At 54.4% G+C, this 25,431-nt stretch overlaps 13 protein-coding genes across 13 annotated transcripts; 6 read left to right on the top strand and 7 right to left on the bottom strand.

Annotated features, from left to right (window-relative positions):
- Positions 1-60: 60 nt before the first annotated feature.
- F5Z01DRAFT_670628 (U6 snRNA-associated Sm-like protein LSm6) lies at positions 61-440 on the top strand (the record flags this gene model as incomplete). Its single annotated transcript, XM_046264591.1, has 3 exons — positions 61-172; positions 249-362; positions 415-440. 3 exons carry the CDS (start codon positions 61-63, stop codon positions 438-440), a joined length of 252 nt encoding a protein of 83 aa, XP_046121896.1.
- F5Z01DRAFT_312131 (S-adenosyl-L-methionine-dependent methyltransferase) lies at positions 351-1,688 on the bottom strand. The gene is made up of 4 exons (XM_046258957.1): positions 1,161-1,688; positions 1,097-1,107; positions 960-1,045; positions 351-907 (listed from the first exon to the last, which is right to left on the bottom strand). Exons 1-4 carry the CDS (start codon positions 1,500-1,502, stop codon positions 525-527), a joined length of 822 nt encoding a protein of 273 aa, XP_046121895.1. The 5' UTR covers positions 1,503-1,688; the 3' UTR covers positions 351-524.
- On the bottom strand, positions 1,689-2,934 carry F5Z01DRAFT_312113 (uncharacterized protein). Its single transcript, XM_046258956.1, has 3 exons — positions 2,824-2,934; positions 2,474-2,768; positions 1,689-2,427 (listed from the first exon to the last, which is right to left on the bottom strand). The coding sequence occupies exons 2-3, from the start codon at positions 2,672-2,674 to the stop codon at positions 1,876-1,878; spliced, it is 753 nt and encodes a 250-aa protein (XP_046121894.1). The 5' UTR covers positions 2,675-2,768; positions 2,824-2,934; the 3' UTR covers positions 1,689-1,875.
- A 2,018-nt stretch (positions 2,935-4,952) lies between these two features.
- F5Z01DRAFT_312079 (uncharacterized protein) lies at positions 4,953-6,196 on the top strand. The gene is made up of 4 exons (XM_046258955.1): positions 4,953-5,383; positions 5,452-5,480; positions 5,545-5,685; positions 5,736-6,196. Exons 1-4 carry the CDS (start codon positions 5,212-5,214, stop codon positions 6,099-6,101), a joined length of 708 nt encoding a protein of 235 aa, XP_046121893.1. The 5' UTR covers positions 4,953-5,211; the 3' UTR covers positions 6,102-6,196.
- Positions 6,197-6,675: 479 nt separating this feature from the next.
- F5Z01DRAFT_644738 (cystathionine beta-lyase) lies at positions 6,676-8,375 on the top strand. The gene is made up of 2 exons (XM_046262796.1): positions 6,676-6,983; positions 7,042-8,375. The coding sequence occupies exons 1-2, from the start codon at positions 6,792-6,794 to the stop codon at positions 8,071-8,073; spliced, it is 1,224 nt and encodes a 407-aa protein (XP_046121892.1). The 5' UTR covers positions 6,676-6,791; the 3' UTR covers positions 8,074-8,375.
- Positions 8,376-8,870: 495 nt separating this feature from the next.
- On the top strand, positions 8,871-10,149 carry F5Z01DRAFT_312004 (putative polysaccharide deacetylase). The gene has a single exon (XM_046258954.1). The coding sequence runs from the start codon at positions 9,181-9,183 to the stop codon at positions 9,985-9,987; it is 807 nt and encodes a 268-aa protein (XP_046121891.1). The 5' UTR covers positions 8,871-9,180; the 3' UTR covers positions 9,988-10,149.
- A 338-nt stretch (positions 10,150-10,487) lies between these two features.
- F5Z01DRAFT_670623 (uncharacterized protein) lies at positions 10,488-11,330 on the bottom strand (the record flags this gene model as incomplete). The annotated part of the gene is made up of 1 exon (XM_046264590.1): positions 10,488-11,330. The coding sequence occupies one exon, from the start codon at positions 11,328-11,330 to the stop codon at positions 10,488-10,490; it is 843 nt and encodes a 280-aa protein (XP_046121890.1).
- A 2,085-nt stretch (positions 11,331-13,415) lies between these two features.
- On the bottom strand, positions 13,416-14,945 carry F5Z01DRAFT_733485 (aminobenzoyl-glutamate utilization protein B; the record flags this gene model as incomplete). The annotated part of the gene is made up of 2 exons (XM_046266740.1): positions 14,467-14,945; positions 13,416-14,404 (listed from the first exon to the last, which is right to left on the bottom strand). The coding sequence occupies exons 1-2, from the start codon at positions 14,798-14,800 to the stop codon at positions 13,416-13,418; spliced, it is 1,323 nt and encodes a 440-aa protein (XP_046121889.1). The 5' UTR covers positions 14,801-14,945.
- A 422-nt stretch (positions 14,946-15,367) lies between these two features.
- F5Z01DRAFT_717673 (WD40-repeat-containing domain protein) lies at positions 15,368-17,367 on the bottom strand. The gene is made up of 2 exons (XM_046266543.1): positions 17,066-17,367; positions 15,368-17,014 (listed from the first exon to the last, which is right to left on the bottom strand). The coding sequence occupies exons 1-2, from the start codon at positions 17,317-17,319 to the stop codon at positions 15,631-15,633; spliced, it is 1,638 nt and encodes a 545-aa protein (XP_046121888.1). The 5' UTR covers positions 17,320-17,367; the 3' UTR covers positions 15,368-15,630.
- Positions 17,368-17,552: 185 nt separating this feature from the next.
- On the top strand, positions 17,553-20,486 carry F5Z01DRAFT_670620 (P-loop containing nucleoside triphosphate hydrolase protein; the record flags this gene model as incomplete). The annotated part of the gene is made up of 1 exon (XM_046264589.1): positions 17,553-20,486. The coding sequence occupies one exon, from the start codon at positions 17,553-17,555 to the stop codon at positions 20,484-20,486; it is 2,934 nt and encodes a 977-aa protein (XP_046121887.1).
- A 73-nt stretch (positions 20,487-20,559) lies between these two features.
- F5Z01DRAFT_670619 (acylphosphatase) lies at positions 20,560-21,079 on the bottom strand (the record flags this gene model as incomplete). The annotated part of the gene is made up of 5 exons (XM_046264588.1): positions 20,560-20,709; positions 20,765-20,834; positions 20,910-20,922; positions 20,976-21,009; positions 21,059-21,079. The coding sequence occupies 5 exons, from the start codon at positions 21,077-21,079 to the stop codon at positions 20,560-20,562; spliced, it is 288 nt and encodes a 95-aa protein (XP_046121886.1).
- A 172-nt stretch (positions 21,080-21,251) lies between these two features.
- Positions 21,252-22,590, top strand: F5Z01DRAFT_644722 (uncharacterized protein). Its single transcript, XM_046262795.1, has 3 exons — positions 21,252-21,821; positions 21,886-22,202; positions 22,256-22,590. Exons 1-3 carry the CDS (start codon positions 21,460-21,462, stop codon positions 22,537-22,539), a joined length of 963 nt encoding a protein of 320 aa, XP_046121885.1. The 5' UTR covers positions 21,252-21,459; the 3' UTR covers positions 22,540-22,590.
- Positions 22,591-22,723: 133 nt separating this feature from the next.
- Positions 22,724-24,827, bottom strand: F5Z01DRAFT_311960 (uncharacterized protein). The gene is made up of 4 exons (XM_046258953.1): positions 24,291-24,827; positions 23,921-24,235; positions 23,418-23,864; positions 22,724-23,365 (listed from the first exon to the last, which is right to left on the bottom strand). Exons 1-4 carry the CDS (start codon positions 24,402-24,404, stop codon positions 22,943-22,945), a joined length of 1,299 nt encoding a protein of 432 aa, XP_046121884.1. The 5' UTR covers positions 24,405-24,827; the 3' UTR covers positions 22,724-22,942.
- Between the last annotated feature and the right edge of the window lie 604 nt (positions 24,828-25,431).

Raw genomic sequence — 25,431 nt, 5'->3', positions numbered from 1 at the left:
CGACGTGCGTAGCCTCACTCAGCTTTCATATAATTCATCACCATTCACCCCAGCATCACCATGGAGAACGGCAACCCACCTCAAGCCGACGGCAAGGACCCTTCCGGCTTCTTGAGCGACATTATCGGCAACAACGTCACGGTCAAGCTCAATTCTGGCGTCGTTTACAAGGGTGAGTCCTCCCACACCTCATCCGACGCCTCTCGCTCATCGAGCAAACACCGTAAACACCAACTGACCCTCTACAGGCGAGCTGCAGTCTGTTGATGGATACATGAACATCGCGTTGGAGAAGACGGAGGAGCATGTGAATGGCGTGAAACGTCGCGAGTATGGTGACGCATTCGTTCGAGGCAACAACGGTGATTACCATCCACGTGGTTTTACTCGCAGACACTTGCTGACATTGTGCAGTGATGTACATCTCAGCGGATTCATAGAGAAATCACGAATTCAATTCATACCCCTGTTGCATCAGGGCACACGTCTCAGTGATTCCAATCGGCCTGCGCTTCTTGCTCCAACTACAGCTTCGTCGTCCACGCGAAAATCGTCACCCCATGCATGAGAATCTCGTTCTGGTCGTTCCATTCCCCGTCGTTTCCCTCCACAAGAATCTCGTCGAACCTTTGCACAAAGGCCTCCTTTTTATCACCGTCCAGCATGGCCACGTGGCTCAACGTCGCGAGCCGCTCCCACAGGGCCTCCTTGGTCAGCCAAACGTTGTAGCTGGTCTTGTTTTCCACCAAGGACGCAGAGAAGAGAGCTGGCTCGGGTTGCTTCGAGAAGACGTCTTTCCAAACATAGTCCCGGAAACGTGGCTGTCCGTCCTGGGCAGCGTCCATGACAAGCTCGTGCAGTGAGTTCTCCCACTCGGTCGTGGCCTTCCACGCGCGAGGCTTGTTATCTACGCACATTAGTCTGACGACTGCGCAAGGTGAAATGCTCGGGTCACTTACACTCATCAATGTTCCAGATCACGGCTAATTTGCCCTCGGGCCGGAGCACGCGGCGAATTTCACGAAGAGCATCGAGATTGGCGAACCTGGCATGGTCAGCACTATGTGTGATGTATCAACTGCAAGGAGATATATACCAGTGGAAAGTCTACAAATTATTAGCCACGCATACGCCCCCCTGTACGAGGAAGACCGTCTTACCTGTGCCACAACAACCGCGTCAGCCCAGCCGTCCTCGACACCCATATTGTCCGCGGTGCCACTTTGCGTGCTGACGCCTTTCAGAGCCTTCGCATTCAGAGTATCCCTCATCTTGTCGTGTGGTTCCACAGCAATGACTTCAAACCGCTCTGGACGATGGCACAATAGCTCCGTCAACTTGCCCGTGCCTGCGGCTAGGTCGATGATGCGAGCCCCATTCTTGCCCTCCAGACCGAGATGTTGTAGCAGCTTGGTGACAGCCTCAGAAGGGTACGACGGGCGGTGAGCATCGTAAGAGCCAGCGTTGGAGAAGCCGACGGCAGCGGAATTGTGGATGACCATCCTGACGCCTGAATCTATTCACTGCCAAACATACAATATTGTTCACAAGTTGCAAGGGTTAACACTGTCAACATAATGGACACCACCACTTATAAATAGCCAATGTAAATCGGAGATGATAGCTGGACCCTGACCCCGCCATTCCTCCCCGCGCATCGGTTTACGAGCGGAGGCACGCATTGCGCGTTATTACGGTATGTGGATGGTTGGTGCCTGCGGCCTGTCCCTCAGATGCCCCTTATATTGCCATCTTCTGCCGAAGCTGCGAAACGGGAGGTTTCTTGTGCAGCTTTTTGTGGCACTCTGGCTCTTGTACGCATCGACGACGAGATGCTCCCACGTCCTCACTCGACTGATCGTAAGGTCCGTAGTACTACATCTCCGTCGAATACCGAGCGCTCCCGCGGGAAGGATCTCGAAGTGGTCGTTGGGCCGTCGAGCCATTATGTTCGCATGCACCATCGCAGGACCGAACACTGCTACTAATGGGGGAAGGTTCACGCGTCAAACCATCGAGTCCGTTTGCGGCCGTCGTTGGAGGAAAGTCTGCCATCTGGCCGAAAAGGCCAGGCTCTCTTTTATGGTGGGCGGTAGTCAGGTCTGATACATCTCGCGTGCGTGCTTTTGGCTCCGTGAGATGATCAAGTTGATCTTCCATGAAAGTTGCAGCAGAAGCGACCAGACTTGTGTCGCTAGGGTCAGGCCTCGATATCCATATCCCTTCTACCTCGATGCCACTTTGCAACGCCCGGACACCGAAGGGTATTGCGTCGCTCTTCCATGACTCTATACCACAGCAGGATATATCAGATTGCCGTGCTCGCTTCTCGGCGTCGAGTATTTCTGATCGTTGTGTGATGCGATTCTTCCACCAAAGTCGGATCAATCCCAAGCAGAAAACAAGAGCAATGCAGCATCCCATAACCTGGATTTTGTTAGTAGTTGCCGCTGAACGTTCAGAAATTTCTCACAAATGCCATCTGTTGCCAAAGATCCCAGTCGGTGAAGAAGTCTGCCATTGCGCCTGGACAGATTGTGATGATGAAGAGTGTCTGGACTGCCGCAAGTAGTGCCATGCCGCGGGTTACTTTAGTTTTCTGAGGCCTGTACCTACGTCCCAGCCTCCCCAAGAGATTAAACGATGATGGTTGTGATACGAGAGCGCCACTCATCAAGGGATAGCAGGTGAGAGCAAAGTGACGATAGGATCCGTGGGCGTTGTCATCTCTTGAGTGGCAGGAGTAACATCAGCGGGGCGCCCATCTCCTAAGGCAAGTTCCATTAGCTTCATTTCGAGATGAAATCTGACGCTGTCACCTACCAGTCTATGCCTTGTAACTGAAGATTGACAAACAGGAGGCAGCAGCTGGGGTCCGTATCCCTCAAGAAACTGTAGTAGGGTGCAGGTGAACGGGAGTAATGCGCATTTGGTACTCTCCACCAAGTGACATATCGTCTGTTAGTTGTTCTGACGGGACCGGCATGGTGTCTCTGAGAAAATTGTAAGGTCGAGTTGGTGCAATGATCGGAGAGCATAAGTTCAGTTGTGGTTTCTGGCTAACCTTCATATGACCACCCTTTGGAGAAACAGCTTTTGATGCTATTTTTCTTAAACTGCTGTCGCTTTGCTCTGGGTAGATGAGTGGGCGAGCGCAAAATATTATGGTCTTGCGTAGACAAACGATTAGGACGACGGATCGCCGCAGCATCACGAAACATGGCGCAGCCGAGAACTTGAAAGCAACATCCGATCGGGAAGCGACCCAGGAAGCCGGTACAGTCCAGTTTATTACTCCAAGGAGTAATTAGTCAAAGTGTCTTGCGATATCAACGCTAGTAGAGCAGTCGACGAGTATCGATGTCGAGCTCTGGGGCCCCTATCCTAGATCCATTGAGCTTTTGGCTGCTTGGCGGCGCCTCAGCTAAGTAATATCACATCGTTTTTCAATAAAATTCGTCTTGAGAATCACTTGACAACAACTGTTCGTTCGTGTGTAAGTAAGCCCAGTCGTCTTCGGCTCAGTCACTCACACTGAGACACATGTGCGCTTCCCGTCAGCTGTGGGCCACCCACAATCACAGCATTTCTGCAAGGAGCGTGTCCACGACTGTCCAGTTTCTGGTGAAAGGCATTGCCATCACCCCAATGACGGGGCGAGCTCGAAGGGTCGTCGAATGAGCTGCCAAAGGAGCCCAATAACTAGCCGCAAAAAAAAGATCTGTTCCGTGCCCCCGGACTCGCCGGATCGCGCAGTCCCGAGACGCTTATCGGCATCCTCAATGATGCAAGTTGCAACAGTGATCGCCCTAGGGAGAGCACGTGCTCGCTTCCACTGCTGAGCCCAAGGTCTTGTCTTTGGTGCAGTGATTACTCCGTTGCACAACGACGAGGAGGCGCGGTAGACTGATTGCAAACGACCTCAGAGGTTCGTGTCTGTGAGAAGCTGTTTCGAACAGCGCTCAAATTTGTCCCTCTTGTGCTCGACCTAATCTGAAGCGATCGTGGCTGTATAGTGCATAGTAGGCCATGTTAAGCAATTATCACTTGCTGAGCAGCCTGCGCCATCTGCAGGTCCCTTGCTGATTTCTGAATTGGGCGCTGATGCGATCGATGCCCAAGTCGACCCGAGGCCCATGATCTGCTGTCAAGTGTACCGTGCACGCTGGCCTGCTTTTCACACGATGTGCTCAGGCGCCGATGACGTCTTGTCGCACAGTCTCACCCAACCCGCGCTAACAGGAGGGTACCTTGGCCAAGACAGACGAAATCACCTCGGATCTGCTTTGCATGCAACAAGCACACGTGCATCGAGAGAATGCCGATCTACAGCCATCCGTAGTCACAGCCCCTTGACAAGAAAGCTGATCTCAAGGCGCAGCCAGGAAGATTTCGAAGAGTCTCCCCCGCTATATATTCGGGAAGCAATGTAAGTCAAAGTGGCATGACGATGCGGCTTGTTGTCAGTTCAGACCCCAAAATCGAAAGGCATATAAACCAGGGCAGCGGATAAAGTCGAGCAGCCAGCATCATCATCACTCTCACAAGCAGACCGGACCGGAAGCAGGTTCCCATCGCCGGAAGGAAGATGGATGACGGCAAGCGTCGTCAAAGTGGGAAAGAGCCAAGATGAGATTCGCGGAAGGCGTAAGTCGCAACTCCCATCTTTGCGCCCCACCCACCCTTCGCTCATCCCACACCATCTTCACTGCTCCAGTGAGACCAGTCAGCACCAGCTGTGTCTGTATGTATCTATATCGATAGCAGCAATCTCAGCGGTTAGTGCCTCCATCAATCAGCGGGGGCAGACAAAGAGCGAGGGCCACTTTACGATTACCTTATGATTTCACCTGGCAGTCAATGACGGGGGCTTTGCAGTGGGGAAAGTGAACCCTGCCACCATCGCGAGCCCAATCCGGTCCTGTTGCCGATCGCTGCGCTTGTATCCGTAGGTCCATGTCGTCCGCGATTCAAAGCACACCGAAGCCCCGAGTCATAACCTTCTACTTCTCCCGCTTCCCCGTTCAAAGTCAATTCGTCCTCGTTCAGGTATCAAGCCAATCTTAGCTTCTGCTTCTGTATTCTGAATCTGCTCTGCGCCCAACTCGTAACTTTTAATCCGAATCGCTCCGTACTATCCTACCTTATCGATTGTTGCCATCCTGCCGCCATTGATATAGCGACTGAACACCCACGCGATACGACAACACCATGCCTATCCGCAATCCATTCACACGTCGCGGCCAAGTTACCGCAAACGATGACTCCCTACGGCCTGAAGCCCCGGGATTTGAGCGAATCGACACTCATGGCTCAAAGGCTTCTTCGGTGCTCAGCGTCCGCAGTTCGAAGAGCCAGGACAATGGGGAATACAAGATGAGCGGTACGTGGCCGCCAGTGTCAGCAAGCGGATTCAATCGGCATAGCATTGGCTAACATGGTGAATTTCAGTCGTAAATGACAGCGGCGTTTACCTTCCGGTCAGTTACCACGATACCCCTTTCTGATTATCGAAATCAAACAACCCTTCTGACATCCCTTCAGCCGTCACCCACCGAGGAGAAGGGACAATGGCCTCGGCAGTACCTGTCCACCAGAAAATCGACCGATACTAGGAGCAGCTTCGGCGATATTGAGCACTTCTCTATCTCTCGCGAGTCCTTTGACTCGTACAGGCGATCATTTGTGAGTTGCGCCGGAACCTCCGGTGATTGGACCCCATCTGACCCGCCCAGGACGTGACTGCCAGGTCGCCCATCACACACGACGTGCCCAACCGTTCCAGTCTCGACTCTGCGCGATACCCACGCTTGCCGCGGTCGGCCATTGATCGCCAGAAGGAGAGGCAAGCGTCGATGGTGGAAGAATCCTTCGAGGAGGTCGGCCTAGACGACCAGAAGCAGCAGGCACAGGCACAACAGGCGCGCAAACGAGGATTCTTCTCGAAATTCGGCGACACGCAGGACAAGGACGCAACAGCACAAGGCCCGGTCGCCCGCTTTCTGCACACCGGCCGGAAGCGAGGGCAGAGCGGCCAGGGTGCCGAGCTCGGGAGCATCGAACAGCCCAAGGTTCTCGTCACACAGGACGCTCGTGACTGAGACTCGCAGAGAACAACACAGTTCGTCTTGGATTCATCGGATATACGTTTTAGATATTGGGCTGCAATATGTTTGCGGTCGGCGTTTTTGGGTATTGGGCAGACAGCGGTCGTTACCGGCAGTCGACTTTTGGTGCCTCGGATAGAGAAGGCTTCGGATGAGTGATGAATAACTCATAAGAGTATGCGTCATGCGTCAGCACATGAATAATGATAATTCACAGGTCACAAATTCCTTTCTCGTGACCAGTACGTGCGCGAGCTTGGCTGTGTTTGGCGAGAGCTGTTTGTTACTGCTATCGCAAAGAGATGCATGCAGGGTCCTGCTCTTCCACACAACCTCCGACACAATGCTACATGTACATCTCCAAAGAGCGCGCCAGTGACGGAGGCAAGGTCCAGATCCCAGGGTAAACCAGCGAATTGCTAGACACCTGAGGCAAATGATGGATACATTACCAAAGCACGTTATTACGTGTATCGCAAGTGAATTGTCTGTACGGACTAATGGCCCCGCAACGCCCCTCATGGCGCCGGTTGCGGAGTCCGAGGAGGTTACCTTTTAAGTACGAGCATGCTCACTATTGCACGTCCTGATTTTCGCGTTGATGACTTGATACGCTGAAACTCTGTGTAAGGCTCGCCGGCTCAGTCAACTCTACCAAAGGTTCTCCTGAAGTACACAGCTACAATGGGTAAATCCGAAAAACACAGCGAGATGCTCCCAGGCTTGTCTCTGGCCTCCAGGACCGTCCATGCCGATGGTCACATTGCTAGTCATCGAGCTATCGCCCCTGCGATGCATGTGAGCACCACTTTTCGCTATAGCGAGAACCCAGATGAGCTGTCAGGCGTTGGCATTGGCGAATTCGAGAATCTCGACGTAAGTCTGCACTACAGCAACAACGACCATTCCCTCGAAGCGAGACTAAATAAAATAGCACAATGCGCCTCGCGATTCTCATGTCTACTCTCGAGAATCGGCACCCAATACGACCCGTCTCGAGGCCGTTCTATCCTCTATCCTAGGCGGACCCAGCGTGACCTACGCCTCCGGCCTGGCTGCCTTCCACGCCATGCTTGTGCAACTCAACCCCAAGCGCATTGCCATTGGCGAGGGGTACCACGGTTGCCATGGTGTCATCGACGTCCTCTCGCGTCTGAGTGGCCTCAAGAAACTGCCACTGGACTGCGACCTCTCGGAGCTCGAGGCGGGTGATGTGATTCATATCGAGACGCCCCTCAACCCCACGGGCGAGGCGAGGAACTTGGCGTACTACGCCGAGAGGGCTCGCAAGGTCGGCGCATACTTAACCGTCGACGCGACCTTTGGCCCTCCCCCGCTGCAGGACCCCTTTGCCCAAGGCGCGGATGTAGTGATGCACAGTGGGACAAAGTACTTTGGTGGTCACTCTGACCTTTTATGTGGTGTCGTCACCGTCACACCCGACGAGAAGGGGCAAAAGCTCTTTGAGGGCCTGAAGCACGATCGCCTGATGCTCGGCTCTGTCATGGGCAGCCTCGAGGGCTGGCTGGGTTTGCGCTCGCTGCGCACACTGGAGCTTCGCGTCATGCGCCAAAGTGAGACGGCCACAAAGCTAGTCGCGTGGCTGGCGTCCGAGCTCAGGGACCCGTCCAGTCTTGTCTCCGCCACGGTTGAGAAGGTTCAGCATGCGAGCGTGCAGCCTGAGGCGTCTGACGAGAACGGCTGGCTGCGAAAGCAGATGCCCGGTGGCTGGGGCCCCGTCTTCGCCCTCTGGATGAAGGATGCGGACATGGCGCGATCGCTGCCGAGCAAGCTACACCTGTTCCAGCATGCCACGAGTCTGGGCGGCGTGGAAAGTCTGCTGGAGTGGCGGGCCATGTCGGATCCCCACGTGGACAAGAGGCTGATGAGAGTGAGCATTGGTGTTGAGGGGTTTGAGGACCTCAAGGCGGACATAACCCAAGGACTGGAGGCATTCAGGGGTTGAGTAAGAGAAATGCCATTTTGTTGTAATAAGAGTTAGAACAAAACAGATAAAGAAATAAACTTGATCAACCAAGAAGCCCTTGCAAGTCGGCGACACGAGTGTCTACTCGAGCTCGTAACTGTTGGGACGCACCATGCTGCTACAGAGCGAGGTCGAAGATATGTACGTTTCGATGGTTGTGACAACCTGTTGTGACATTGATGGCAAGCATGTGAGAAGGGTCGTCGTTGTCGATAGGGGTGTTATGCCAAGGTTTTGTATCGTTGGACTAGGGGTCCGAGGTAGGGCGACAAAACTCGTGGTCAAATTTCTACACCTTTTCTTTACAATTAATCCTGTCTTTATTTGGTCCGCAAGTAGTACCAGGGGGTCGCATTTAAGCCAGCCATTGACAGACAAAATTCTGTGGGACTCTAATGCGCCTTGCATCGCCGCAACTGTTTCCTACAATTATTTTGTCTGCCTTAAGTTACCCCACCAGGACTAACACTGGCACTCATGCATGAGCTGCGCATTCATAGCAAATTGAGGCTAGCACAATCCGAGAAACCGGAGGTCAAGCCTGCCACAGTCAAGCCACAATCATCTGAATGAGCCCTATTATCCTCGACCCCTTCGTCCATTCCCCGTCGCAACAGAGAGTGAGAAACAAGACATGATATGCTTCAAGCCTAGATGAACCCCCTTTTCTGCATCGCGGCTGTCCCGCCAATCTGATCGCTTGGATAAGGGCCAAATCGCAATCGTCTCTTACCCCTGACCACTCCTAACCATGTGGGGCCAAAAGACGGCAGTCGAGAGTTCGAAACAAGGTGTTGAATCTTGAGCAAACAGACCCCTTCCACTTCGGAATTCCCAATTACAACGGAACTTTGCGATCGAAACACCCCTTTTCAGCGACTCCCAAGTAATTAAGGCGGGAGCCATTGTATCTCGACCCGACGCCCACCGCTTCTTCAGAGAGTAGGCAATTCGGTTTCGCGCGAGCGCATTTCTCTGGAGCCAGCAACCAGCTCGTCTCTCGCGGCATGTCGCACAACCACAACGATCCGCCCACAATGATCCCATGATTCTGATTGCCATCGCCCCGAACCACGACGACAAACAATGCCCCGGCTCTCGCTCTTCCGTCTCCCCGCCAAAGTACGCCGCCGCGTTCGTCGCAACCGCATGGCCACCCTGCTCCTGCTCCTGCTGCTCTTCCTCCTCCTCATCGCCCCCTTCTATCTCCTCTACATTGTCTACCGGCCGCCCACCTACGTCATCTCCTACCTCAAGACCAAGTACCCGGACGTCCTGTTCGAAGTCAACACCAGTGAGAAGATCATCGCCCTGTCGCTGGACGATGCGCCGAGCGCCCACACGGAGGAGATCCTCGACATCCTCAAGGCGAACAATGCGCACGCGACCTTCTTCGTCATAGGCGGCCAGGTCGAGGGACGGGAGCACATCTTGCGCAAGTTGATCAGCCGGGGTCACGAATTGGGCAACCACGCCATGCACGACGAGCCCTCCAAGAACCTCTCCAACGAGGAACTCGAGAGCCAGCTCCTAGCCGTCAAGGCCCAGTTGACCGCCGCCTACGAAGCCGAGCACCAAATCCTCCCGAACAACTATTTCCGTCCCGGGTCTGGGTTCTTCAACTACCGCATGCGCGACTTTCTGGGCAACCGCGGCTTCAGAATCGTCCTGGGAAGCGTGTACCCCCACGACCCTCAGATTCCGTATCCCGACGTCAACGCGCGACACATACTAAGCATGGTGCATCCGGGAGCGATTATCATCTGCCACGATCGACGGCGGTGGACGGCGCCCATGTTACGGCAGGTCGTGCCCGAGTTGAAAAGGCAAGGGTATAAAATTGTCACGATTACAGATTTGGTCAAGTCTGTCGAGCCGCTGGGCGGCCGCTGAACTTGTGTACCAGTGGACAAATAGCATTCTTTTCTTGGGTCAAATAATTAGATACCTTGTAGAGTATGGTCAGATTGGCGTTGAGCATGGGATAGAGCATTTAGTCCATAGATTTCCGCAGGATCAGAGAGAAGGAACTCCGAAATCGAATCACATTATTTTCATCTCGACGGTGACTGTAGTATGCAGGTCAATCAGTAAATCAGTATTCTACTATGTGTATCTGTTGTTTCCACTAAACGCCCCTTCCGCCGAGCTGGCGACCCGTACAAAGGTCGCCTGAAGAAAGCAATACAGAATCGTGGTATTCCAAGTAATTATCCGCTTTAATGAGAGTCGTAGCATGTCTGCTAAATTCGTGCGTTTCGCCGTCATGAGTGAAAATATCTCTCCCCTTTTTACACCTCTCCAGAACCAAATGACGGCTGTCAATATGTACAGACGAACATATCTCGCCAGACCTCCTGGGTCTATTGCTCCTTACGAGCCATCTCGAGCACTTATATCCACATCGGTGTTGATGGTGCGCCTTGCTGGTTGTCCGGGAAGAAGGTGGCCATCACCTCGTGAATCTCGTTCAAGTAGTCGTCGGCGCTCATCTGAGCGAGACCGCGCGTCCTGATGTACTGCTCATCCTCATAGATGACGTCCAAGCGACCGGCACCAAAATCCTCCGCGAGCTCGGTAACCTGCGCCAGTTCTTGACCAAAGGGGCTTGCATTTGCTTTTGCGGAGAATTGCGGCGTAGGCATTGGAGGGGCCTGGCTCATCTGATGAGGCCCTGGGGAGTGTGAGGTAGCTGATAGGCGAGTCGATGTGGATGATGAGCGTGAAAAGCTCAGGCTGGGATTCGAGTTCTCTGACAGGCGCGAAAGAGACTGCTTGCGGGCCAGGGCATCCATCGAGTTCTTTTTGGTATGCGAAGGAGACCTTTTGGGGATAGCAGGCGCATCAGCAGGGGTTCCGTGGACGACAGCTGTCCCAGGAGCGACGAAATACGAGGACAGATGGTTGGGCTTGGGTCCTGGGCTGTACTCGTTCTCGCCATCGGGGCTTGAAGGAGGCGTTGAGGCCGTTGTGTTTGAGGTCGCAGCGTCGGACTCATCTATAGTTGACCTAGTCGCATTCGAGTTGCTCCTGGAAGGCTGGCGGGGATAGATGTCGGGAGCATTGTAGGCGAGCATGTTAGTCGTGTGAACCAGCTCGACTGGCGCCGAGATCTTGTTACGAAGCGCCTTTTGCGAGGACGTCCTGTGAAGCGTGTGACTACGTTTAACGCTGTCGCCCAAGTCGGCGCTGCCCTTGTTGGCCCGACGGGTCGTGAAGGCTCTCGCGAGCGACATGATGCTGGCTGGAGGTGTTGTGCAGGGTGAGTGTCCGGCACTGGCTTGAGGGCAGGAAAGACAAGAGGCGGAGGTGGTGATTCAACGTCTGGATGACGGCGTATGACCAACCGCTCACGTCCCCAATAGGAAACGTTACAGAAGCGAAAGGTGGTATATAGTAGCGTGGTGGTGACGATGTTTCGGACGCAACCCACTTCGACGTTGCATCCAAAGCTGAAGTCGGAAGGTAGCTACCGAGGCGGCCCAAATGCGGGGGGGTTGTCGTAGCCAGGGAAACTCTAGCAAGCCCTTCCAACAGAATAAAATCGAGGGATGGCGGTGGTAGGTGCAGTTGACTTGGTTTTGGATCAGCTGTAGAAGTAAATCCGTGGTGCGGCGGTGATGATGCAAATGCGTGCCGATCAGGGTCGTCAATGGAAGGAATCCGGTCCTTCACGTGCAAACAATGCGTGACGTGACGTTTTGGTGTGTTTGTCGAACCGAGCAAACGTCGCTCTCGGTGGATTGTGCTGAATGAGTGCGTTCGTCGCGTTTGACGAGGCTTTGTGTTGCTGTGATGAGCTGTTTGATGTACTCTGCTTGCTTGCTAGCTCGTCTTGATGAGACTGAGCGTGTCGATCCAGCGATGAGTGAAAAGCGTTCGAAGCGGAGAGAAGAGAAGGGCGACGTGGTCCACGCGTTCGAAGGAGGGAGAGCGTGAATCCGCGGTCGTGAGAAAAAATGAAATGGAAGAATCGAAATGGCAAGAGGGACGGACGGACTTGCGCGCAATTGATGAACCAGCAGCACCTTCCGGAGGAGAGCAAGAGTAGCAAGTGAAGGATTGCACAGGAAGGAGCGGCAAGCCAGGCTGATAAGATGGATTGGATCGCACCAAAAGTGCGAGTGCCTGAGCCGGAGCCTTCACTAAAGCCTTAGTTAGCCCAACGGCCCCTGGCGGCGACAAGCGTGGTGAAGAGTTTCCCTGTCGGCAGGCGCCTCTGCGATTGGCCAAACCAAATGGCTAGCGTTTGCCGCCTGTTTGGAGTTTCCACTTTTGGTCCCTTTCCACCGCACCACCACAGGGCGCCACCTCGATTGGCACCAACTAGAATTTTGAAGACGACTTCGTCTTCATGTTGGTGTTTGCTCGTCGGTCAACCACTGAGGCGAGGCGAGGCTGTATTGACATGTGTAACTAGACTACACGCAAAATCTCTACTCTGCGCATGCGTTACCAGATCAATGCCAGATCACGCTGTCACGCGGAACTGCACATGGTCACGACGACTGCATTATGCGCCAGACACCTGAGTCGCTCAGCAGAACCGGCGCAGTTGTTGGTGCATCGATGGTGGTGGCCGTCACCTGCACTAACTAGCTGCCGTCGTGGCACTTGTGTTTGGGCAGTCCATCGACTGGAGCTTGGTTCGCGCCGAGCAAAGTTTGTCGTCTTCTAGACTACTCACCCCCTTTTTTGTTGTGGTTCTTCTTCCTCTATATGCCTCTCCATTTGAGCCGATCCTTACAGCCGATACCTCAGCTAGCAGCATTCGAAGATCGTGGAGTGCTTCTCAGTTGCATTGATTGGAATAAGTGTGAAGTGAAGGTGCGGTTGGTGGGCGAAACAATGCAGCGATCCTATTGGCGCGCAGTGCCAACGCCCCCTGACTACCGGGAACATGTTTGTTTCAGGCTCCTGGAGGTGTTTGAAGTTTGCAGATGCAGCTAAGAATAAGTTGGGGATCTCAAAGCAGTCGTCTTCTTGCGTCAATGGTAAGGATGCTTCCTCGTTCGAAATGGCATCTCGTGAAAACATAAGAGCCTTGAAAACAAACAAATAATCTTCGCTACCAGACACTGTTCTTCGTCGCAGCCACGTCCTCGTCTCTGGTCGCATCTTGATTCTGTTCTTCAACTGTCTTCGCTGTGGATCGATCGCCTTGCCTGAGATGAGAAACAGTCCCCATCGCTTGTGCGGGTTCGCGCATCCCCCGCTGGGGCTAGAGTCAAAAGTAAAACTCCGAAATACGATGCGGGCATTGCGATGCTGTAGGGCTGGCGTGAGGGCATATGACTGAAGAGCTAACTACCTTTCACCGCCTATCCACGCAGAGCCAACGCCATTCTCTTGGACAACTCGATGGTCTCAAACTCCTCCTTGACCTCGTCCAGCATCCCGTCCTTGGTCAAGATGTCGACCGCAACACCAGCTAGACCTTTGGCGGCCCTGATGGCGCGGTAGAACGCAGGACGACTCCCAGCAGCGACCTCGAATGCAGGCGTGTGCGTTCCGCTGCTCGGCGCAGTGCCGTTTGCCGTCACAATTGCGAAGAATGGATGGATGGCAGGGAACGCATGCGAGATGTCACCTTGGTCAGTACTGCCAGCAGGTGACCGAAGCTTGTCCGTCACGGGGTTGGGCAATGTGCCCCCAAGACCCTCAAACCAGGCAGCGTACGACCCGGCCATGATATCGTTCGTCACCATGTTTGCGTAGCCATACGGCCTCATGGTGACTTTGAGCTTTGCACCGGTCGCCAGTGCGCCAGCCTCGAAGCAGTTCATGAGCCGGTCAGTCCACGCCTTCAGTTGATCCTCATTGGCCGAGCGGACTTGGAAGCTGGCCTGCGCCAGGCTAGGAATGACGTTGATCCTCGAGCCTCCAGAGGTAATGATGCCGTGGATCTGATCCGTCGACAGCGATTGCTGGCGGAGCATGGAAATCGCATTGTACGCAAGCACCAATGCATCCTGGGCGTTGATGCCCTCGTACGGCCCGGCGCTGGCATGGGCCTCCTTGCCATAGTACTCGACCTCGAAGCGATCCGTCGATGAAGTGATGGCATAGGGAGTGTCGGATGTTGAAGGATGTGCCATGATGGAGACGTCGATACCATAGTCTTCAAAGATGCCTGCCTCGAGCATCTTGATCTTGCCTCCGAGACTCTCTTCAGCGGGTGTGCCGAACAGGATAACCTTGCCAGGGAGCTTCTCGTCTCTCACAATCTTGGCTGTGGCCAGCGCGCCGGCCAGGGAAGCGGTTGCAATCAGGTTGTGCCCACAAGCGTGGCCGAGGTCAGGAAGGGCATCTGCTCTTGTTAGTCGACGATGCTTTCACGATAGTTGGCTTACAGCCAGCTGATACACTCACCATACTCAGCATTGAACGACACGACTGGACCATCGCTGTCGCCCTCAAAGACCGCGACAAAGGCTGTGCTGATATTGGACGCGGCTTTCTCGACTTTCCATCCATCTTGCGACTCCATGAACGTAGTCAAGAGCTCGTGAGCCTGCTCCTCTTCCCAACCCAGTTCAGGATTGTCGTGGATTTCCTTGTTGATCCTCCAGAGATCATCCTCGATCGAGTCTACATACTCTGAGACAGCTTCGAAATGGGGACTCACGCTCTTGTTGCGAGCTACGAGGCCCTTTGCTGAGGCTCCAAGAGCCAACGCGGCTAGGACAAGCGACTGGGGCGTCATGTTGATAGGTACGATATCGTCTGGGTGAATGTGGACGATCTCAAAGGGAGCACAGAATGCCTACAAGTACTTTCTACGGACGAGTCGTGCAAACGACCTCACCGCCGACTCCGCTATCGGCAAAGACTACATGTATACCACCAGGTCCCTTTGATGATAACGTTCATCGCCTGGCGACCTTCTTGTCTCGTCCAACATCTGGGTCATGCTTATCTCTAGCCCATGGCCGAGTCTGGGATGAGGTGAGGAGGAGCGCAGCATCTATCTCTAATGGTGGATAGCAGTGCAGCCGGCAGTGACAGGGCCTATCATGAGGAGGTAAACGTCGGAGACAGAAGTTGGGTCCGATCACAAGCGCATCCTGCCTACAGGAACACTACGGGTGTATACGAGGAGACTCGTCGTCGAGCCCGCGTCACGAGGTCTGTTTACCTGCGTTCAAGGACAGAGTAGCCATGACAGCAGGGTGCAGAGGATCTGATGAGAGGATCACGCTGCCTGACACAAGTGTTCCACGACATGACGAAGAAGCCATCAGATGCTCGCGTCGGACATGCCCCGACGTCTGTGGGGAAACATTTAAGCTTATCTGCAAGGCTTCTCCCAGTGTGGAGAAATACCCTATTACTACCCCTGCTTGCGGCATCACCATCGGCACCACAGGAGCTGCGAGACCGGCTCGAGTGCCTTGGGTCTCTCTCTTGTCGACATATCACTCAGTGCACATATCGATGGCCATTTCAACCGGTTTTGGTAGGTGCTCTTGAATCTTGACAAATTGTGCGGCATTGGGGAATATCGAAACCCTTCTATATGGTAGGTCGTACGCTTCAAGCGTCACTCATCGAGTCGTCGTCATCATCCTCTTCCTCGTCGTTCTCGGCCCCTTCCTCGCTGTCACTGTCCGTTTCACTCTCTTCCACACCGACCAGGCGGTCCTCCTTCTTCTCCCCTTGCTCCGGTACCCTGTGCGCGAAAGCCTGGCGCACAGAGCCGTTGGTGCTGGTGTCCCAGACGTGCATGCTCCCGTGGCTGCCAGCGACAGCGAGGCGGAACCCGACTTCAGCGTCGGGCGCGAATGTGGTGGCAAAGACCTTGCCCACGTCCAGATCACGGGACACGACGAGCTTGGGCCCTGCCGCGTCAATGTTCCACAGCTTCACCGTCTTGTCTGACGATCCGGTGGCCATGAAGCCGGGGATGACTGGGTTGATGTCGAACGACGACACGGACTCGTCGTGCGCTTGCAGAGTCCACACGGACTTTGTGGCCGTGGGGTCGGAGGGCGCATTCCGAATGTCGTGGTAGTGCACCGCACCGTTCTCGGTGGAGACGAAGAAGAAGTTCTGGTCGTGGGGATCCCACCGGACGTTCTCGACGTCGCTCTCGACGCCCCATCGGGGTGCCTTTGCGTCGGGCGCACGCATGTCTGCGGCCACAACGGTGCGGTCGTAGCTACCACTCAGCAGAACCGTGGGTTCCGCCGAGTGCCATGCCAAGGAGCACACCTTGTCGGTGTGGTATGAGTACGACTTGGCGCACTTTGTGGTGTTGAGGTCCCATAGCTTGACCGTCTTGTCGGCTGATGCCGAGGCGAGCAAGTTGCGGTGTTGACGGTTCGCCGCCAGGGAGAGCACGGCATCGACGTGGAACTCGTCGTTCGCCTTCTTGGACTTCTTCTTCTTCTTTTTCTTGTCCTTTTGCTCTTCTTCTGTGTTACCGCCCTGCCCAAGGATGGCGTTCGGGTACATGCAGTCGATGGTGTCCAGGTCCCAGACCTCAATATCGGGGTCCATGGTGCCAATGGCGACAAAGTTGCCCCGCGCGTCCTTCTCGACACCGGCCTTGTTGACCGGCATGTCGAGCCACTCGACCGCGAGTGGGATGGCGGGCAGCATGATGTCGTGGTGCACGTAGAGGTTGTCGGCTGCGTCCTCGTAGACGTACACTTCGAGGTGTGCGAGCTCGTCCTCCACCTTGGCCGAGAGGATGAGGTTATCGGTTGCCAGAATCTGGAGGTCTTCGCGGTCCTCGTCCTCGTCGTCCTCGCCTGCTTCGTTCTTGAGGGTGATGTAGGGGTCTTCGGCGTTGGATTCGTAGTACGCCAGGTTCTTGACGTTGCCAAAGATTCCCATGCTCTCGCCTTGTCCAGGCGCATCGTCCTCATCGTCGTAGTTGTCGAGGTTGTATTCTTTCAGGTCATCGTCGTCGAGGCTGCACAGCGTTAGTCTGGCCTTGAGGAATATTGGCATGCGCTGCACTCACTTGACCTTCTCTTGCTCCTGCTTTCCCTTCTTGGCATCTTCAACTTCCATCGACGAATCGCCATTGTCGTTTCCTCCCTTCTTGCCCGCTTCCTTCTCTTGGGCCTCCTCGAGGTCCTCCTCTGCATCGTCAAGCTTCAGCTTGGCCAACTCGGCAATGCGCGCAAACTCCTCCTCGTCAAAGGTGTATTTCGTAGGGAAGGGCGCGGCGAATCCCCTGGGGACCCATTGGGCCGCCGTGATCATCGAAGTCATGTTGGCTGAGTTGGGCCAAAGTCAGTCCACAGCCAGCGTGGTGTTTGTTACGCTCTTGGAAAATTCCCAAGTCCTCCAAAAGTTTTATGGTGGGGTTTATCGATAAGCATTTGTCGGTGCTGATCTGCGCCGGCAAAACCTCGCGGCGTGTTGTCTGGGTTGGTTGGCTTCCCTCGCCGCATCATCTACCGACCCTCCTTACACAGGCGACCAAAGAGCTCATCGCCGGTAGGATGGGTGACGAGCGCGACTACGATGGGTATAACCCCGCGAAAAGGAGGCGTGTTGAGCATACGCGCCCCGACTCCCGCTACCAGAATGGATCGCGAAGCTCAACCCCTAGGGCGCAGTCTCGCTACGCGCCCACGCCTCGTCGAGAGAATGACGTCCCTGAACCCGACGACGAAGACTCAAAGGCCCTCGACCGCGACTGGTACGGTGGCGATGAATTTGGAGGTCATGCTTTCGGCGACGACACTCACAACCCCTTCGCCTCCTACGAGTCGTCCGCCTGGGAGGGACAGCAAACGGAAAAGGCAAAGGCGGAGAAGATGAACAATCGATACGACGCGTGGAAGGAGCAGAAGAACAGAGAGAACGATGCCTGGGAGACAAATCGAATGCTGGTCTCTGGTGTGGCGCAAAGGAGGGACATGGCTTCAGACTTCAACGAAGAGGAGGGCACCCGCATTCATCTGCTGGTCCATGACCTCAAACCGCCTTTCTTGGACGGTCGTCACGTATTCACAAAGCAAGTCGACCCGGTGCCGGCGGTCAGGGACTACCAAAGCGACATGGCCGTGTTCAGTCGCAAAGGGAGCAAATTGGTCAAGGAGGTGCGACAGCAACGAGAACGGCAACGGCAGGCCCAGCAAGCAACGAGCTTGGCCGGCACCACATTGGGCAACATCATGGGCGCGAAGGAAGAGGATGGCGACAGCGCACTGCCAGTGGCCGGCGAAGATGATGCAGACAAGGCCGGCGGCGAGCGCAAGGGAAATAAATTCAGCACGCACATGAAAAAGGGCGAGGGCTCGAGCAACTTCAGTCAAACAAAGTCGCTACGAGAGCAGCGAGAGTTCTTGCCGGCGTTCGCCGTTCGTGAAGATCTGCTGAGGGTGATTCGCGAAAACCAGGTCACCATTGTCATTGGCGAGACGGGTTCCGGCAAAACAACGCAGCTTACACAGTTTCTCAAAGAGGACGGGTATGGCGACAAGGGCATGATTGGCTGTACACAGCCGCGTCGTGTGGCTGCTATGAGTGTAGCGAAACGTGTGGCCGAGGAGATGGAGGTACCACTGGGAAGCACTGTTGGATATGCCATCCGTTTCGAGGACTGCACGAGCAAGGAAACCGTCGTAAAGTACATGACTGATGGTGTCCTCTTGAGGGAGTCGCTCAATGAGCCAGACCTGGACAGATACTCCTGCATCATCATGGACGAAGCCCACGAGCGCGCACTAAACACCGATATCCTGATGGGTCTGGTGAAGAAGATTCTTCGACGAAGACGGGATCTCAAACTCATTGTCACTTCAGCCACAATGAACGCAAAGAGGTTTTCGGACTTTTTCGGCGGCGCGCCCGAGTTCACCATCCCAGGGCGAACGTTCCCTGTCGACGTGATGTTTCATCGGTCACCGGTGGAGGACTACGTTGAGCAAGCCGTGCAGCAAGTGTTGGCTATCCATGTGTCGATGGATCAAGGCGATATTCTTGTCTTCATGACCGGCCAAGAAGACATTGAGGTCACTTGCGAACAAGTACGGAAGAAACTCGATGCGCTGAATGATCCGCCCAAGCTCGAGATCTTGCCCATCTACAGTCAGATGCCAGCTGATCTCCAGGCCAAGATCTTTGATCGAGCAGCTCCCGGTGTGCGGAAATGCATCGTCGCTACCAACATTGCTGAGACCAGTTTGACAGTCGACGGTATCAAGTATGTGGTGGATGCGGGATACTCCAAGCTCAAGGTGTATAACCCCAAGATGGGCATGGATACCCTCCAGATCACCCCAATCTCGCAAGCCAACTCTTCTCAACGCTCCGGCCGTGCAGGACGTACAGGACCCGGCAAGGCCTTCCGTCTCTACACTGAGAAGGCGTTCAAGGAGGAGCTCTACATACAGACCATACCCGAGATTCAGCGAACGAACCTATCCAACACTGTTCTCATGCTCAAGTCGCTCGGGGTGAAGGACTTGTTGGACTTTGACTTTATGGACCCGCCGCCCCAGGACACCATCCTCACGTCCATGTTCGACCTTTGGGCACTGGGTGCGTTGGACAATCTTGGTGAGCTGACCGATTTGGGACGCAAGATGAGTGCTTTCCCAATGGATCCTTCTCTATCCAAGCTCCTGATCACGGCCGAACAATACGGCTGCAGTGAAGAGATGATCACAATCGTATCCATGCTCTCGGTCCCGAGCGTCTTCTACCGCCCCAAGGAGCGTCAGGACGAGGCAGATGCGCAGCGCGAGAAGTTCTGGGTGCACGAGTCGGACCATCTTACGTACTTGCAGGTGTACTCGGCATGGAAAGCCAATGGGTTTTCCGACAACTGGTGTGTCAAGCACTTCCTGCACCCCAAGTCGCTGCGGCGAGCCAAGGAGATTCGCGACCAGCTACTCGACATTGTCAAGATGCAGAAAATGCAGCTCATCAGCTGCGGCATGGACTGGGACCTCATTCGCAAGGCCATCTGCTCGGGATACTACCACCAAGCTGCCAAGTACAAGGGCTCGGGTGAGTACATCAATCTCCGCACCAACCTGGCCGTGCAGCTACATCCCACAAGTGCCCTCTATGCGGGCCATCCGCCCGACTATGTTGTGTACCACGAACTCATCCTCACATCCAAGGTCTTCGTCTCCACAGTCACGGCAGTCGACCCGCATTGGCTGGCCGACTTGGGAGGTGTCTTCTACTCCATCAAGGAGAAAGGGTACTCTGTACGGGACAAGCGCATCACCGAGACTGAGTTCAACAGAAAGATGGAGATTGAGGCCAAGATGGCGGAGGACAAGCGCAGGGACGAGGAGCGAAAGCATGCTGAGGAAGAGCGCACCGTGAAGAAGAAGATTGGCGGCGATGGCAAGAAGTTTGTCACGCAAGGCGCAGTGAAGAAACCTGTCATCAAACGACGAGGGAGGGGGTTTTGAGAGTCCCTTTATTTATTTATTTGCGTGTTTCTGTGGGCTTCTTTTCAGGATATCATAGCATGAGTCGAGGCGTTCAGCGGCGGACTTCAAAGACAGATTCTCCCTCAATGACATCCTTCCTCTCCGTCGTCACATCAACAACCTTGGCACCGCGCGGACCTTGGTCGATGTCTTTCAGCAACTTGTCGAGTGTGTCCCTCTGGCCCTGAGCTTCACCTTCCACCTGGTCTTGTCAGCAAATCCTGGGCTGGCTGCCAAGCGTCAGAGAGGATGTATACCTTGTTGTCCGTGGTGTTTCTACACCACCCTGTGATGCCATATTCCTGAGCGCGTTCTCTGGTGAAGTATCTGTCCCAAATCTCAGTACCTACCAATGTAACATGCTTTACATCTTGAAGCTTTCAAGGATTCATCTAGACATACCGAAATCCAACACCTGGCGTGACGTCAGTCAACGCACGTTGAGAGAGATCTAGGGATACCACATACCCTGGACTTTGCCTCCATGGGCCACGAAGCCTACCTAATTCTCGTCAGCCCTGGTAAATGTATGATCTTGGATGGCCCCATACACGTTCTAGATTGTTGGCCATCTGTCGTATCATATGGGCTCCTGTGCTTGTGTGGTTGTGTTGTCTTGGAGAGGTGTTGAAAGGCGAAGTGGGAGATAAGTTAACGTCAACCGCAGACACTGACCCATATTAGAAGGACCGACGTCAGTGAGCTTACAACGCAATGTTATGAACGTGTGCACTGTTTAAGACGTAAATTAATTTAGAACAAATAAGGAGAGTAGATTCGAGAATTCAAATTAGGAACAAATGCCATTGCGACATGCACGCATCCCAGCAAGTAGTAGCTTACCTTACTCACAAGAGTGAGATCCCGAACCGGTACAACTAGCAGCATTCGCATCGCAACTGTCATCGCGACTGGTACCAGCAACTTCCTCGACCACAACTCAGCACACAGCATGTCAGAACCAGCTTTTTCAACGATACGCTTTCGCCCAAGCAAGAAGCGCAAATACCGACAACGTGCGCCAGACGAAGACGACAGCGGCGATACACAACCCGCGCCACCGACGCAGCGCGCCTCCGCAGCCGACTTCTTTCAAGATGGGCAAGCCGACGAGGCCGACAGAGTCGTAAAGGCGCGCGCGAGGGCGCGGCTACGCGGCGTCAAATTTCGCGCGACAACCCAACCCGAGGGCGACGAGCCATCGCAAGCCCTGGTGCTACGTGGAGAGGACTCAGACGTCGTTCCCGTGGCGGGCATCGCAGACCGCTTCACGCGCCAGACAGGCCTGACACAGGCTCTCGATGATAGGCACCTGTTTGTTCCCCCCTCATCCGTGTCCGGCGATTGTTTTGGAACTGATTTTGGGCTAATCATAAAGGAATAACTTCATAGAGTCTCGCCTCGCCAATCGCAATACAAGTCCCAAGCCTGCCTCGCCCCCCGAGCCTACTGCCACCGCTGAAGTGGCGTCGCAAGCAAGCGCCGCGCGACAGGTGCACATTTCCTCCGAAGTCCAAGAAGTCGACATCCCCACGATACCCGAGATCCCATCTCGCACGCAACCAGCCGAGCGACCCGAGAAGGTCAAGCTGGGGCCGGACGGAAAACCATGGCGGGGAGGGAGAAGGAAGAGGCGAGGAAGCGATGATATAGCGCGAGACAAACTTGTCGAGGAGCTTCTCCACGAGAACAGACGTAAGTTTCCTTGATGCCTCTGTGAACCTCAACAGCGGGACTAATGCGGATAGTGGACGTGTACAGCATGCCGACGTCCGAGGCAGCTGCAGCATCAGAAGGGGAAGAAGGCGACGCAGATGAACGCCTCGCGGCCCAGTTCCAGCAGCAGTACATGGAGGACATGGCGAGAAAGCAAGCGAAGAAGAAGAAACCCGTCGCAGCGGGACAACAGGGCCAGGCTGCTGCTGCCGGTGCGGAAGAAGTATTAAAGGGGCCAAAACTAGGTGGTAGTAGAAACGCCAGATCGGCAGTGAGGGACATGCTCCTGCGGAAGGAGAAGGAAGGAAAGAAATGATCAGCTCAGCGTGGACATATCAAACGCGACGGAATATAAATATGCAAAGCAAGTGTGATTCTAATGTCCTACTATATTCATTAACAACAACATGCGAGCTTGTAAGCGACGCCCAATGAAGCGCTTTCCGGGCGTGGTAGTGCTATGGCCTGAGCCAAGTCGCTGCTCGCTTCCCTATGTCCAATATGAAGTATCAAACGCCGCCCCCATGAACGCTGAAGAACAATGTGAGTACAGTACAAAAACCCTACCCAGACAGAGTCAGAAAACAATAGCGCCAGAAACAGCAACATGCAAACATGAGCAATCAGAAAAAAAGTATCAAAAGGTCCCCCAAGCGCCATAGAACGATGAGTGCCTTGCGCGAGCCGGGGAGTCGGTCATTTGTTCCGGCCTGGTTCATCTACCTCATCTTGATCTCGAGTTGAATGGGCTTGAACATCCCGCCGATGGTGTTGCAGCGGGGACATTGCCTTCGCTCTCCGTGCTCCTTTGTGAGCACCTCGACACAAGCACTGCAGAAGCCACTGATGCATTCTGTGCAGGCATAGGATTTGTTGACGTCGGCAGCGCTGTGGCAGGCGCTGCAGTACAAGCATGGCTTGCGAGCTGTCAAGGTCGGCGAAGAGTCCGACAGCGCTGAGCCACCGATATAAGGGTCGCTGTCCTCGACGGAGGGGAAGGGCATGATATCATGTGTGTTGGACGGCGGCGTCAGGGCCTGTTGCAGAGGCGATGCCTGGTAGTTGTTGGACGAGAGCTGTGGGTAGGCCGCCAGTGGAGGCAACGAACCGCGGTTGTCGTTCGAAATTGGTGACCTTGGGACCTGAATCTTGTTAGCCACATGCGGCGAATAGCTGGTGTCCTAGATGACGTACCGATGTTCTATCATCTAAATCACCACTCATTGACGCTGCCTCGAGCAGTTCGTGGATTCTCGATTGTCCACGCATACGCGAGGGATCGAGGGCAGTGGGTTCCGCAGAGTAAGGGCGGCCATCGTATCCAAAAGGCCTGTCCTCGTTCTGCACCCTGTGCAGCCAGTCGTGAGCGATTTCTCGCGACAGCTTCTTGCGATGTTGTGACTTCTTGCTGACCGACGACTTTCGTCCACGGTTAGGACCGAGAGGCCCGTTTGATGGGGGGAGGGTCGAGCTGCGGTTCGGTGGCGAGTGGTTGAGAATGCTTGAAATGGGTCTTCGGGCTTGGTTCGAAAACGGATCACTTCGAATGTCGCCAATGTGCTCGATGCCCGGTAGCCTAGTCGGATGCTCGACACTGGTTCTGGGCCGATTGGCACTGCTGTCAATGTGCGAATAATGATCCTGGCAAGTGTCAATGGATGATGATATGCGTGTGCTTATCGATAGTCTTGACTTACACCGTCGGCAGAGTCCCTGTCATATGAGCCCCCCAGGCCTGCAAGTGCAGCAGCGGCACTGGCGGTACCTTCAAGGCGAGCAATGTCGTCCCAATTGCGTGGTGTCGCTGGATTATTGCTCAATTCGTCAAAAGCATATGCCGAGTTGTCGTAGAAGCCCTGGCCGCTGGATGAGCTGGAATTGTTGTTGCGCGATTCTGATGGTGGTGTGTTGATCATCAGTAAGAAGCTCTCCTCTGTAGCAGGAAGCTTGGGAATGTAGTGCTCCTGATGGGCACGACGAATATGCTCTTGCATGGAGCGATATCGTTTTTCCTGACGAATTGTCAATTGACGTTTCTCGCAGACTGACCAAAAGAAGCCAACTTACACCAGTACATCTCTTACGACACTTTGAGCCATCTTGGTTGTCGAGGGGGCAGTGAACCTCTTCCTTGGTGTCATTCAAGGCAAAAGACGATGTTAACGACGAGCGAGGAGGCATGTTGTGATCGGAGTTCCCTTTGTGGGAAATTGTGCAATGTGGGTAAAGGATGAATGAAGCAAAGTAGGAATGTCTAGATCAAGTGAGAGCAGCGGACGGTTGACCACGGCAGAAAATCTAAGGATATATCAAAAAAAAGTGTTATAATAGCAAATGAAGCGTCCTTGGAGGTCTCTTGGAAAATGTATAAACCAGCTGGCTAGAAAGTTATTGGAGCATGGCAGATTTCCAAGTGCTTTGCCGGCTCTGATCCTCTGGACAAAGCTCTCGGAACTCTGAAGCTGCAGCAACTTTCTTCAGCGGATCGAAAATAGATTTCGTTCAGAAATTGATGGTAATGTCAACGGTGCTCACGAGTTTCACTGATCGGGGCGCAACCTCAATGGATTGGAGTATCGTGGCGAATGACAATGGGTGGAGGGATGTATGTATGGTTGAAGGATGATGGGAGGAAGAATGAATGATGATGAGGAATCAAGCACGAGAATGACAAAAGATTTCCCCAGAGGCAGCAATAGCAGCAACGGGAACGATTCGGGAGCAAAGGACAAAAGGATGGATGGATGCGAGGAGACTGTACCAAGAGATAGAGAGTGAGAGGAGACACCACACCTGATGATCAGCTCCAGACCTGCTCGGCTGGCCAATGGCGAGCTCGGGAATGAGCTCTGTCGCGCTGCCAAACTCCATTTGTCACGAACGGTACTGCAGCAAAGCTCCAAGAGGCAAAATAGCGAATTGGGGGGTGCCGGACCCCTGGCGCCGTGTCATGGATGGAGCTTGGAGGCGTCACGGGGACAGCTTTGGATCTCAGGCTGGAGCTGGGCTGGGACAGCCTCGACTCGAACTAATCAAGTCGACATGGACTTGAGCCGGCCGAACGCAGCAATATTCCCATTCGAAAGCAGACGATCCCAAGAGCTACCGAAGCGATGGAATGCTGCTGGCGCCATACACCGAGCCAACAACTGACTCGAGGTTGACGGCGTGGCGAACAAGAGCGACGAAAGTCTGGAAGTGTGCTTCC

Source organism: Emericellopsis atlantica, assembly GCF_019669845.1.
Source record: "Emericellopsis atlantica unplaced genomic scaffold F5Z01scaffold_3, whole genome shotgun sequence".
NCBI lineage: Eukaryota > Fungi > Ascomycota > Sordariomycetes > Hypocreales > Bionectriaceae > Emericellopsis > Emericellopsis atlantica.
This window is presented reverse-complemented; position numbering and strand designations above follow the sequence as displayed.

Excerpts from the sequence above, each read along its gene's own strand:
- F5Z01DRAFT_312131 (XM_046258957.1), bottom strand. The coding sequence starts at position 1,502 with ATGGTCATCCACAATTCCGCTGCCGTCGGCTTCTCCAACGCTGGCTCT. Across the intron at positions 908-959 it reads GATCTGGAACATTGATGAGT|ATAACAAGCCTCGCGCGTGG; the intron begins GTAAGTGACCCG and ends TAATGTGCGTAG.
- F5Z01DRAFT_312004 (XM_046258954.1), top strand. The coding sequence starts at position 9,181 with ATGCCCCGGCTCTCGCTCTTCCGTCTCCCCGCCAAAGTACGCCGCCGC.
- F5Z01DRAFT_644738 (XM_046262796.1), top strand. The coding sequence starts at position 6,792 with ATGGGTAAATCCGAAAAACACAGCGAGATGCTCCCAGGCTTGTCTCTG. Across the intron at positions 6,984-7,041 it reads GCGAATTCGAGAATCTCGAC|CACAATGCGCCTCGCGATTC; the intron begins GTAAGTCTGCAC and ends TAAATAAAATAG.
- F5Z01DRAFT_644722 (XM_046262795.1), top strand. The coding sequence starts at position 21,460 with ATGTCAGAACCAGCTTTTTCAACGATACGCTTTCGCCCAAGCAAGAAG. Across the intron at positions 21,822-21,885 it reads GCTCTCGATGATAGGCACCT|GAATAACTTCATAGAGTCTC; the intron begins GTTTGTTCCCCC and ends CTAATCATAAAG. Across the intron at positions 22,203-22,255 it reads GCTTCTCCACGAGAACAGAC|TGGACGTGTACAGCATGCCG; the intron begins GTAAGTTTCCTT and ends TAATGCGGATAG.
- F5Z01DRAFT_717673 (XM_046266543.1), bottom strand. The coding sequence starts at position 17,319 with ATGACTTCGATGATCACGGCGGCCCAATGGGTCCCCAGGGGATTCGCC. Across the intron at positions 17,015-17,065 it reads CAGGAGCAAGAGAAGGTCAA|CCTCGACGACGATGACCTGA; the intron begins GTGAGTGCAGCG and ends AACGCTGTGCAG.
- F5Z01DRAFT_311960 (XM_046258953.1), bottom strand. The coding sequence starts at position 24,404 with ATGCCTCCTCGCTCGTCGTTAACATCGTCTTTTGCCTTGAATGACACC. Across the intron at positions 24,236-24,290 it reads GTCGTAAGAGATGTACTGGT|GAAAAACGATATCGCTCCAT; the intron begins GTAAGTTGGCTT and ends ACAATTCGTCAG. Across the intron at positions 23,366-23,417 it reads ATTTAGATGATAGAACATCG|GTCCCAAGGTCACCAATTTC; the intron begins GTACGTCATCTA and ends AACAAGATTCAG.
- F5Z01DRAFT_312079 (XM_046258955.1), top strand. The coding sequence starts at position 5,212 with ATGCCTATCCGCAATCCATTCACACGTCGCGGCCAAGTTACCGCAAAC. Across the intron at positions 5,384-5,451 it reads TGGGGAATACAAGATGAGCG|TCGTAAATGACAGCGGCGTT; the intron begins GTACGTGGCCGC and ends GGTGAATTTCAG. Across the intron at positions 5,481-5,544 it reads ACAGCGGCGTTTACCTTCCG|CCGTCACCCACCGAGGAGAA; the intron begins GTCAGTTACCAC and ends ACATCCCTTCAG.
- F5Z01DRAFT_312113 (XM_046258956.1), bottom strand. The coding sequence starts at position 2,674 with ATGAGTGGCGCTCTCGTATCACAACCATCATCGTTTAATCTCTTGGGG. Across the intron at positions 2,428-2,473 it reads TTTGGCAACAGATGGCATTT|GTTATGGGATGCTGCATTGC; the intron begins GTGAGAAATTTC and ends AACAAAATCCAG.